We start from the raw sequence: 12,755 nt of genomic DNA on the forward strand, positions 1-12,755 counted from the left end.
TTTGTACAGCAGACAGCTTACCATTTTATGTTATAATGGCAACATTAAATTAAGCTTAGGGCATTTACACAGTTCAGCACAGGGAGTAAAAGCTTTGTTGATCTTCTTAAAATACTCATTATCCTCAAGCACTAAACTCATGCATGTCTGGGTTATAAACATTTTGTTCAATCGCCCTTTCTTATTGTCTCTAGGGATTTCACAAGTGACATGGCACTAACCTGAGCATATCTGCATTTGCAAAACCTGTATTTAGTACTGTCCCTTTGTTTGGATTATTTGAGTTTTGGGCTGTTTTTAGATAGAGGGGCAAAGTCATTGTGTCACCTGTTCTATCATTGGTCGATTTATTTGGTTAATTCTGATAACCAAAACCATGTGTTTTTGTTATGGCTGTTCAGCATCGATTGAAATCTAAGATAATAAATGTTTTTATTTCATTTATAGAAACCTGGGGTTAGGGTTAAGCTATGAATGTTTTATCACAAAGACATCAGAAAATAAGATGGCTCATCCACGTCATTCCGACATACCACGTTGGCAGTGGCGTCTTCTAATTGCCATCATCCGTGCCTAAAAGTAACTTCCCGAGCTAAGGGTGTCCATCCCTCCTCTTCCCGTTGATGACCGGGGAATGCGGATGTGCCGTCGGTAAGGAGTGAACGTGCAGGTGCAGCGTATACTTAAAAGTCTTTAGAAAACATAACAAAGATTACAACCTACCGTAACACTGAAACGTATACAGCACATCCTGTCTGTCACATCTGAGTGTCATTTTCAATGCGTTTGATGTCCCAACAACAATAGGCAGAAACATCCTCCTCACACCAGTAGCCTCCTGTTGCATCACTGTGTAGACTATATTCCTGGATAGACTCATAAAAGTCATGCAGGCTTATATTGTATTATTCCGCCTACTTCTATAGATATAGAACTACAGGTGGTTTATTTTTCCCATGACTTTTGTGGTATCGAACGGCTGAAACATTTGGTTTGCAGATTATGCATGTAGCCTTTGTGTGGGTATTGATGTGTGTGTGTGAGTGTGTGTGTGTGTGTGTGTGTGTGTGTGTGTGTGTGTGTGTGTGTGTGTGTGTGTGTGTGTGTGTGTGTGTGTGTGTGTGTGTCTGGTGTGTGTGTGTGTGTGTGTGTGCGTGTGTGCGTGCGTACGTGCGTGCTTGTGTTTGTGTGTGTGTGAGTGTGTGTGTGTGCTAATGTAAGCAAGTGTTTTGTTAAGCCATGACTTATCGATATATTCCAGTCATGGATCGACTAATTTGAATACATTATTTGCAATATCATGCAAAGACGGATGCAGGGCGATTGTTCCAGAAGCTTCAGTGATCATTGTTTTCAAAGGAGGGTTATGTATAAGCTCTTCTAGATACTGTCTTCAACGGCCGCTGTTGTATTTTTTTCTGTCCCCTCTGTTCACTCTTTGCCTCTCACACTTACGCGCTTCTTCTCCCCTTGCTTATACCTTGTTTTTGTGGCAACACTTTCCAATTAATGAACTATTAAGTAACACTAGTTGATCCAGTAATAAGAATTAACTGACAGTTAGTGAACTTAATTAAGACCTAATTACTAGACCTAATGGTCTAGGGAGGTGGTACATTACCTGTCCCTGCTAATGTATTTAATAAACACCACCCTTAACGCACTGCCAAGGATTGGAGAAGGCAGAGTAACGTTAACTAACAAGAAGTGAGCCAGAATACCAAAAAATAACACTAGCCCACTACCCCTACCCCTAACCCCTATGCTTGTACTATATAATCATGCTTATAACTTCATTCACCAATGTTAAATTGATGGTCCTGCCCCCTTCCTCTTGTTACTTAAGGGAGTAAAAATGTGGTTGGTTCTTCTAATGTATTCATGGTATGTACTCCATCGGTTCCTTCATGTGCCGCCACAGAGAGAGGCAGTGTTCCTTGAAAACTAGTCCGTGCCTCAGGGTTTAGGATGACCCTGTGATTAATAGAGGAGGGTAGAGTCGCTCGTAACACACACACGCAGACGCAAACACACACACACACACACACTCATACGTGCACACACACACACGCACACACGCACACACACACACACACACACACACACACACACACACACACACACACACACACACACACACACACACACACACACATACACACACACACACACACACACAAACAAGGCTGGTCATACTCATCTTTATAATCATAAAGTTATCCCATAAGAACACACCCACGCAAGAACAGGGTTGTATTTCTAGCTTTTATTTCTTATGTGCCTGATTTTAAATCCTGAACAGAATTTTTAAGAAGGTTGTTTTTTATGCAGAGGAATAAAGAAAAGAGAAGAACACACACAAAGAAATAAGATTTCCCTACATGTACCAAAACCACATGGAAATGCGTGTTTTTGATGGTAGATCATAGCTTATTACTGTAACTATATAAAGTGGGTTGTGACTCACCACACAAAAGTTCATCATACTCCCATGAACACTGAAGAATGCCTGGGCTCACCATATGGCAGGTGACTATATTGCCTTTTATGGAAGGTATTGACTTGCTCCCTATCTAGGAGCAGCAAAGAGTCATGTAGCAACGTATCCGCTGCTGTACTATAAAGCCTACACCCAAAAATTACGGCCTCACATTTGCCAGGCGCTAATATCCAGCACTAACTCACCTTCATTAAGCCCTGTTGCAACGGCTGCACTTTTATGAATTTATCAAGCCCAAGCCAAACCTCAGCTATCGGTTGTAGAAGTATCTTGTTTCACTGCTTTTATTATATCTTCCAAATAAATGTTACAATAAAGCACATTTATCATTGCCATATATATCAAGAGTTGTCCTGATGTAAATGTAAACAGTATCTGTTGAACAAAACGTTTTATCGGGCCTACTGAATCAGTTGTGTTGTTTGGATGCTATGGTTCTCTGTTCACTGTGAGAAATGATTATGAAGATTAAGTTAACGTCTCCCAGCAGCCAGAGTTGGTCAACTCTGCTTATCAATATCTATTATGTACGTCATCGCATTGTCCTTTTGTGTGCTTTTGAATCCCATTGGATATGTGATACTTTGATAGAGACTGATACAAATTAGTTATACCCGTTTTTGCCCTGTCTATTACTTCTTCTTCTTTGAGAGTAGGCCTACAGACCACGCTTCCAACACTGTGTATTGATGAGAAGGACATCATGAACTTCAAGGAAAATGCCAATCCGGGTGGTCCAACTATCGTATTTGTCTCTCCTGGCTTCAGTGAGATTTCCGTTACCAATTTACAAGGCAAAATGCCCTTCAACGGAATCAGTACATGGAAGTAGTTTTGCCAAATGATATTGGTAATGGATGTACAATGAAGCCATGGGAGACAGTGACGATGGTTTGATCACCCAGACTGCTATGGTCCTTTAAGTTTTGCTAACCCTGCTAATTGTATTGTGGTAAATCACAGCAGTAGCAAGACAATCATCGATCCCATCTGTGTTTGTGGAGCTTGAGCATATGTTAGCATGGTGTTAACCTCTCTCTCTCTCTCTCTCTCTCTCTCTCTCTCTCTCTCTCTCTCTCTCTCTCAGATGAGATCATGCAGCAGGAGATCAGGCCCCTGCTGGCTATGGACATCATCGAGCAGCTGCATCGCCAGTTTGCCATGCTGTCAGGTACGTGACAATCACTAGAGGCGGATGGTTCCTCTCTCTCTGAGTGCACGTGCTCGTAGGACTCTCTGCCTATATTTAGATCAGATGTCACACTTGAGGTTTTCATTGCCCGGTACTGTTGATCGTGGCCAGGCAGATAGTCTTGGCTCTCCAGGATACAACACACAAGCCTGTTTTTTTCTTTTTCCTTTCAACCCACTCTGATAAGTGCTACTGATAAGAGATTGTGCCACACTTGTTGACATATTGTGTTGTGAGCTGTAAGGTGTTCTGTGCCACCTCACAGAAAATGTACACAATTTATGATTACAATTAGCATCCCTCATAAAAAAGTTAGATCAATTCTTAAATACATCAACAATCATCAACATTGTGGTGCATTGTGGGCCATATCGTTTTCCAGTAGCTTAACATCAGTCTGGATGAAGTGCACAAAGCATTGGTCTATTACTAAGCGCATATTTGGGCGCTTACCCTGAGGTGCATGACAGTCCACTTTAGTGGCCAATTGGTAAAAAGGGGTTAACAATAACCTGATATAATATAAAGCAGTTATTATATTACACTTAAATATGTAATGGATAATCACCGAGAGGCAGGGCAATAAACAGTTTGATATGCCCGGCTCGTGGACGGCTTACCTTCCACGAGCCGAGCATATCAAACTGTTTGTTGCCCTGCCTTGAGGTGATTATCCCGTTTATTCTACTTTTTGCTTGCCAACATAATGAAACAATTCAAATACTTTTTCTCATTCATATTGCATGCTTATTATATGTATACTCAGTTTGAGTTCATCTCCCTCAAAAAGAAGTCCCCTTTAATTACGATCGATGAAACGAAATTGTAAACGGTGAAATGTCTTTTGCCTTGGGGCCTTGTCTTTTGAATTTTGTCATTCCGTAGTACTCATCGCTCTTTAACCAGTCCTCAAATGTCTTCCCTACTCCGAATACATAAAAATTGACAATGAATTTGTCCATTTTTAAAAACGCTGCAATGGTTAGAACTACAGTGAATAAAGTTAGCTCAGCTGTAGCTAATTAGTTTCTACAGGTAGCACACAAGTATGGAGTCAGAACAGTCTCATTAATAATGAATGCACAGAGAAGGATTCACAAATGTATTTTGTGATTTATATATAAATTACTCTCTTCCCACAAATACATTTCAATGCACACATAAATGGATATCGGTATGTATAAATGTAAAATAAATCCATAAACAAAAATAAGTTTCACAAACACATTTCTAATCCACACACAAATGTACCTTGTTTTAAATAAATGTAATATAAATCCATAAATATATTAATTAAAAAAATATTTGCAATTTTCATCACAATGTATTTGGATGTTGTAACATTTATATACAAACTGTTAAACTTGTATTTACAAGACGTTTTTCATTTGTGAACTTACTTGCATTTGTGTGGGAACTGGTCTGTATTTATGTGTGGATTTTTGAGACTCTCCTGACGTCGCTAGATTCACAAATGCATTTTTTTCAACAAGGAAGTCTCTGTAGCCAATCAGATGCCTCCCTCGTTTTCAGTCAACCACATGACTGCTGTGACTGGGTTTTTACGTCGGTGCCGTTTACTACTTTAACGGCACCGATAATCCCAAAACCCAGTCGAAATTAGATTGGAAAAGTGTCGTGACGCAGCATTCACTTCTTCACCACCTAGAGATTGTTATGTACGATCATTCAAAAAAACATGTTCTTTCCGATAGAGTAGACATTTGACAGAGAACCGGGAGGCTCGGAGGCTGGACTCAGAGGTCGGAACTGCAGCCATGTGATTGGCTGAAAACGAGGGAGGCATCTGATTGGCTACAGAGAGTTCCTTGTTGAAAAAAATGCATTTGTGAATCTAGCGACGTCAGGAGAGTCTCAAAAATCCACACATAAATGCAGACAGTTTCACACACAAATGCAAACAAGCTCACAAATGAAAAGCGTCTTGTAAATTCAAGTTTAACAGTTTGTACATAAATGTAACAACATCCAAATACATTTTTGATGAAAATTGCAAATCTTTTTTAAATTAATATATTTATGGATTTATATTACCTTTATTTAAAACAACACATATTTGTGTGTGGATCAGAATTATGTTTGTGAAACTTATTTTTGTTTATGGATTTATTTTACATTTATACATGCCGATATCCATTTGTGTGTGCATTGAAATGTATTTGTGAGAAGAGAGTAATTTATGTATAAATCACAAAATACATTTGTGAATCCTTCTCTGTGCATTCATGAATAATGAGACTGTTCTGACTCCATACACAAGGCTGCATCTGATCACTAGTTTAATAATGTAGTTGCTATATTGTATCTCGCTTGCGAATTATGTATCGACTGACCCTCCGATAGATTTCAGACACATTTCAGAAACTTTTTAAACAAGGTTTATTTTTTAAATGCTTGAATTTCTGTGATGGAAGAAAATGCAAGCGGCGTATTGATCTATTATTTGATGACGCTGTTCTCAGTCAGCAAGAAGTAGAACCGACAAATCAGCGGGCAACCTGCCAGGTTAATGCCGTCCTCCCAGCCAATCAGAATCAGGCTTCCTTAAACAAAGTAGAATAAAATATAATAAGCTCTGATTGTTAACTAGGTTAGTGTAGTCAGGGCAGCGGGGGTGGAAGAGGAAGTGTATCACAGTTTAGGAATATTCCCAACTCCAGTTAAACCCGTGGTTCACAAGAAAAGTATCAGCAAATCTCTTTCCGGAGTGGAGATACGTGTGACTTTGCATTGTGTCAGCGTCCAAGACACACAGACCAGGAAAGAGCGCCTGATGACATTATGGTGTATTTGGTGTCCTGTTATCGGATTCAACCTCCGCAATAGCTTCACTTTGTGTGGGTGTTTTAGGAAGGTAGTCTTTATTTTCCTCCTTTGCTTCTGGACTGCCACATGGCAAAAGCCCAGTCTGTTGACCATATGGCCCTTGTGAATACAGTGAACTTTTATGTATGTGCTTGCGTCTGACCAAAATCAAAGGGCCAATCCGAAACAGACCTTTAAGAGGGTATTCCGATTTTTTCTTTGTGGGAAAATGAGTGTTATACTGTATGAGTGGCGGGCGGCTATTAGGGGGGTCATTTAGTATTATTTTAGTTTGAAAATTCCCCAAGGCCCTCCCATTTCTGGTTTCAAATGTTTGTCTGACAACCTTGCAGGAATGCAGATGGGCTTTAGGTGTGAATTAAACGGTAGAAAAATTATAACACAAATTTGAAAGAGATTGATGCTGTAAATAATGTAGTTTCCCAGTTTCAAGGATATTGTCTGACATAAGTAGAAATAAAGTTTTTTATTTACTTAAATATTGATGCTTCAAAGAACCCTTGCCACTTTTGACCGATGTCTTTTCATCAATGTATTTCAATGGCCGACTTTATCCTTTCACAAACCTCTGGAAAGCCAATATGAATAAGCTCAATACTGCCATCTAGTGAGTCAGACCCGTCACCAGACCTGAGTCTTAAGGGGGGCATATCAAATGCATATGGGGGCACAATTATTATTAGCCTAGAGTATGTATATTTCCTCTATTCGCGCAGCACATAATCATCACGTTAAACATAACCAACAGCAATATGACCCTATAGCCTATAGCCTACAACATCACATCATTCCTCATCATTTAAAGCAATACATTACATAGAAGCAATGCTATGAATATATATCCATAAAACACTGGACTATACAACATATTAGGTGTAAAAGCAGTTAACAGAGAGAGAGATATGCATTGCCATTAGGATAGGATAGGATATATTTATTTGTCATTGGACAGAAGTACAACGAAATTCAGTGCACTCACGTAGGCTACTGGTCTCATTTAAAAAGGTAACATAATAAATAATAAATAAAGAAAGAAAATACATTCAACATTTCTTTCACTCACTACATTCATGTCGTCATACACTATACCGTTAACTTAGTGCCATTGTATGCCTAAAAAAAAAAAAATAGTAAAGAAATATTATGCCTTAAAATAGTAGTACAAATATGTAAAGTGCTGAGCATTGCATTAGAACCTCCTCATCAACATATCCTTCCACTCAGACGTAAACTTGTGAGTTAGGTCCTTTTCAAAAGCAAGCTGAATCAGCTGGGTCTGTGCAGCATACCGCGCCGATGCTCTGAGGAGACGTTTTTCAACGTGGAAAATGAGTTTTCTACGAGTTTTCTAACTTATTAAAATAAATCAATTTTATAAGCTGAGGGCGTTTTCATGAGCCGCATAGTATTAGAACATGTGGTACTTGTTGATTAGATCAGTTGTTATGGCAATGAATACGCCCTCAGCTGATAAAATAATGCCTGCGTCTTTTTTCAACTGAAAATTAACACCCATCACCCATGTCAACTTTTTCTGCTCCTTGCACCTTATCATGCTTATCATGTTACGCAGAATTACTAGCCCCTGCCCAGTGGCGATTCTAGGTCAAATTACGCCCCGGGCAAGATTGTTGAGGGGGGGGGGGGGGGGCATAGTTAGAATCGCCTTGTGGTCAACTGTCATTTAATAGTCATCAGACAGATTATGTCACGGTTTTAAAATGATTATTATTATTATTAGCTGGTAATGTTACAACACAGCTGGTAATCGTGGATTTTCTGATAAAAACTAGCAAGCCTTTTGACAGACAAAACAGCAGAAACTAGCGTAAGTGTGCCCGTGCTGCCTTTTTGGTTTTGTCAAACAGGAGACGCCCACCCACCAATCAGAGGTTAGAGATTCCTGCAGGAAGGTTGCGCTCGATTTCACTAGCCCATTTGTGCCTGTTCATTAGTGTACAGCATCTATTCTCTCATTGCTTGTGTAAAAAAAAAAGGTAGAATATTAGATTTGAGGACAAAATGATAGGGTGGGCTAAGGCAAGTTTTGGGTGAGCTTGAGCCCTACCAAAAAAGGCCAAAAAGAAAAAAGGTCTCGCCATTAGAGGCAAAAAAGCCTTTGTTTACCTTGACAGCGGTCAATTATACTTGGTGTGAATTATACTTGGTGTGAATTACAGTGAATTATCAAATATAATTCACCGCCAGAAGTTGTGAAGTTGCAAGTGAACGGAGCGTTAATAATATAATTAAGCAATAGATCACGCCAGGCTGTATGTGCTCATTATACCACTGTTAAGGGGCGTTGTCCGGCCCCGACGCGCAGCGGAGGGCCGGTGTAAGTACCATATCGACTCGGCTTCCAGATCGGCTCGGGGTCCGTCGTCTGCTGATTACGTCACACAATAGCTATCTACAGCAATAAGGTTTTTTATGGCTTAAATTAAAGAGCCTGTAATGATCTTTCATTTTGAACATAGACCATTCCCAACCTATCTGTATGGATAGTTTTCTTCTCAAAACAAAACATCCCTCGGAATCATCTTGGCTGTTAAGATAAGCCGTCCGTGTTGCCAGATTGGGCACATTTTCAGCCTGATTTGGCTACTTAGAATCACGTTAGGCTGGAAAAACGGGACATATGCCCAATCTGGCAACGCAAACCGAAACTAGACCTACTCGCGCTCACACATGTGCTCGCTGTTGCCTCGTGGTTGCTATGACTACAGCCAGAGCTACAGCACAAAACAGCCAATCATAACTGTCCGACATACAGCCAATCACAATGTACGCCCATTCAAGCGTACAGCCAATGATATTGTGTAACGTAATCAGCAGACGAGGGACCCCGAGCCGATCTGGAAGCCGAGCCGATATGGTACTTACACCGGCGACCCCCTTCACAGTGGTATAATGAGCACATGCCACTGACTGAAGTGATCTATTGCTTTTATACAACGGTTACTGTTATGGCGAAACGAAAGTCATAGACACACTACATTTAAAAAGAAACCAAGAAAGTCAAAGTAGCCGTTTTATTATAGACTACCAAAAAGTAGTCCCTCCTGGCTGCCTTCAAAATGCACGACGGTCGCTATGCAACACACTTTAGCGTCCCTCCGAGAGAACGGTTGTAACGGTTTCCACTTCAAGGCGCGGAGTGATAGTTTCACAAAATGATCGGGCGTCATAGCAGTTATGTATACGCTCATTATACAACAGTTAGGAACCAATCAGATCGCTGGATTTAGGCCCCCCGTTGTATAAATACTATTATACCACGGTCTGCGGGAATACTCGATTCTGTTTGGATGCAGGGTGTGCATTAACTCCTGATATACGGACACCTGGACAAGTAGTTCCGTCAAATTGTCTGTTTACCGTTCTCAATTAATGCGCTAGCTGGCGTATCGTCTCTAAAATAGTAGTAACCATAGCAACGGGAAACAAAACAAAGCTCAGCGGACTATAATACCTCCCGCTACCTCCCGTTCTAAAGTCGTAGCTATGGTCCGTCCTAATTACTGGAGGAGTGAACAACGTTTCCGTTGCATGAGAACCCAACGGGCGTGTAATGGTGGTTCCGGGTATTAGTCGGACCCTCAGGCGTAACCAGGGGAACAAATGTATGTTTTGTGGAAAACTTTATATTCAGATTGTAAAACGCATGAAAATATAAATGAATGGTCTTAATTTGGTCACCGTTGGTAAGTGACCGTGGTATAAGCGGGATAATGCCCTTCGAGGTGTCCATTATCAGGTGTCCATTATCAGGAATTAACCGTCCTCCGCTTCGCGTCTGACGGTTCACGCCTCCACATCGTCCATTAATTCCTGATAATGGACACCTCGTCGGGCATTATCCCTTACATATAACATATATACATATTTTTTTCTTTTTTTGAGATCTGTGCCTCAAGTGGGGGGGCACAAGCATTGTGGGGGGGGGGGCCCGGCCCCCTATGGCCCGCCCATAGCGACGGGCCTAGGTCAATTTTACTTGGCAACGGTGAATTATCAAATATAAAACGGTGAATTATCAAATATAATTCACCGCCAGAAGTTGTGAAGTTGCAAGTGAACGGAGCGTTAATAATATAAATAATAATATAACATATATACATATTTTTTTGTGCCTCTGTGCCTCAAGTGGGGGGGCACAAGCATTGTGGGGGGGGGGGGGGGGCCCGGCCCCCTATGGCCCGCCCATAGCGACGGGCCTGTAGTGAGTACTGTATGCAAACAGCATGGATTAAAAAAACGGAATGACGCATTAGTTAACCTCATCTCTATGGGTTTGATGTCTGTCTTCAATATTTTTCCCTGGGATTTTTCTTTAAAAAAACATATGTATTGCCTCATATGTATTTTTGTAGGAGGGCGGGGCAAAGATGGGGCCCCCATTATCACGTTCCCAGAGTACACCGATTTTACCGATCTGCCTGATGAGGACTTCCTAAATGTGGTCACCTATCTGACAAGCATTCCCAGGTAAGATTTCATTTCAAACCGAAATGTATCAAGTGCATGAACAAAAACGCCAACATAGATCCATCAGTTCATCATCGATCCATCCATCCATCTCCTGTACTTGAATGTTCTAATTGGCTTTGCATCACGTCATCTATTAAAAAGGACGTCTGTCTGTCTGTCTGTCTCTCTCTATGAGTCAGTACTGCAAACATGGGTTGGGTAATTGTCCTCAATTCCTCCTAACTGTCTGCAGCCTGGACGCCGCCAGCATCGGCTTCGTGATCATCATTGACAGAAGGAAGGACAAGTGGACGTCTGTCAAGGCCTCCCTCACAAGGATAGCTGTAAGCATCCTTCTGCTACCACACACACACACGCACACGCTAGCACGCACGCACACACACACACACACACACACACAAACACACTCACACACACACACACACACACACACATTTCAGCTTTATATATTTCCATAATCAATATTCATTCTATATGTTCATACTTCCGACACTAGGATGGTAGACCAAATGGAAGGAAGGAAGAATGAATGGATGGAAAAATCAATTGATGGATAAATTGTTAAATACTGTGGATAGAAAGATGATTACACAAGTGAATGGAGACTTGAATGAATAGATAGATGGATAGGTAGATGGATGGATAAATAACTGGAGGGATGGATGGATGGATGGATGGACGGCTTAGGAGACGTGATTGTAATCGTCGGGCCGACCTGTGTATTACAAAGGGAGCGTTTCCTGGGAATCTCCAGCTTGTGCTGGTGTTGAGGCCGTCCCGGTTCCTGCAGAGAACCATAGCCGACATTGGCATCAAGATGCACAGGGACGACTTTAAAATGAAGGTACCGGTAAGCATGTTTTGCTACCAATCCTGTATTTAAAACTCAATTAAATGAATTGCATGTATACCGCCTTTCTTCGTTCTTCCCCTTGCAAAACCCATTCCCAACTTAATGACTCGTCAAGTTTTAATAATCAGCCACACAAAGTACACCTTTGTGGTGGCATTTGCTAAAATATGTGAAAAAAATAAATGACACAAAAAATAAAGATACCAATGAGCTGACATTTATAGCATCTGCTCTCTATCTTTCTGGATAATACGCCAAATCTATAAGTTTGGGACAAAGGCTAATTTGTTTTACAAAAAAAGAACGATTGTCTGGTAACGCTATATCAATCATCAATTTCATATAATGCGTTTGTATGCTTTACCTTTGAGATTAATCATTTTATATGTTCTTTTTTATAGGCCGATCTTAACTAAATACCAATGTTTTGACAGTTATTGACAGATTGTTTGATAAGCTTCTGTGCGTTTGTGTGCGCGTGTTCATGTGTGTGTGTGTGTATGTGTGTTTGTGTGTGTGTGTGTGTGTGTGTGTGTGTGTGCGTGTGTGCGTGCGTGCGTGCTTGTGTTCATGTGTGTGTGTGTGTGTGTGTGAATTGCAGATCGTAATGCTCAACTCGCTGTCAGACCTGCACGGCTATGTGGATAAGTGCCAGCTGACCTGTGAGCTCGGAGGAAGTCTGGACTACTGCCACAGTCAGTGGATCCACCACCGCACGGTGAGTCCAAGATAAGTGCATGTCCACCACAATGAGTCTTTGTTGGGGTGCACTGCTATTCCCCAATGAAGGAAAAACACAATTATAGCCCAATTTCTCAGGTCTACTGACTGCAGGCTGACAGTGAAACATCAATAATCAAAAGGCATTC

General features: G+C 41.0%; 1 protein-coding gene across 12 annotated transcripts in view; it reads left to right on the forward strand.

The window, feature by feature from the left end:
- mcf2l2 (MCF.2 cell line derived transforming sequence-like 2) overlaps positions 1-12,755 on the forward strand; it is a 105,465-nt gene that overhangs the window by 22,375 nt on the left and 70,335 nt on the right. For 11 of the 12 annotated variants that reach the window (XM_030373105.1, XM_030373110.1, XM_030373109.1 and 8 more), the window contains exons 2-6: positions 3,588-3,671; positions 10,916-11,030; positions 11,266-11,356; positions 11,764-11,883; positions 12,488-12,604. In XM_030373105.1, the coding sequence (XP_030228965.1) occupies positions 3,588-3,671; positions 10,916-11,030; positions 11,266-11,356; positions 11,764-11,883; positions 12,488-12,604 (527 nt within the window). The remainder of the gene's footprint in view (positions 1-3,587; positions 3,672-10,915; positions 11,031-11,265; positions 11,357-11,763; positions 11,884-12,487; positions 12,605-12,755) is intronic. The other variant, XM_030373106.1, reaches the window with a different exon arrangement.

This window comes from Gadus morhua, chromosome 12 (assembly GCF_902167405.1).
Source record: "Gadus morhua chromosome 12, gadMor3.0, whole genome shotgun sequence".
Lineage (NCBI taxonomy): Eukaryota > Metazoa > Chordata > Actinopteri > Gadiformes > Gadidae > Gadus > Gadus morhua.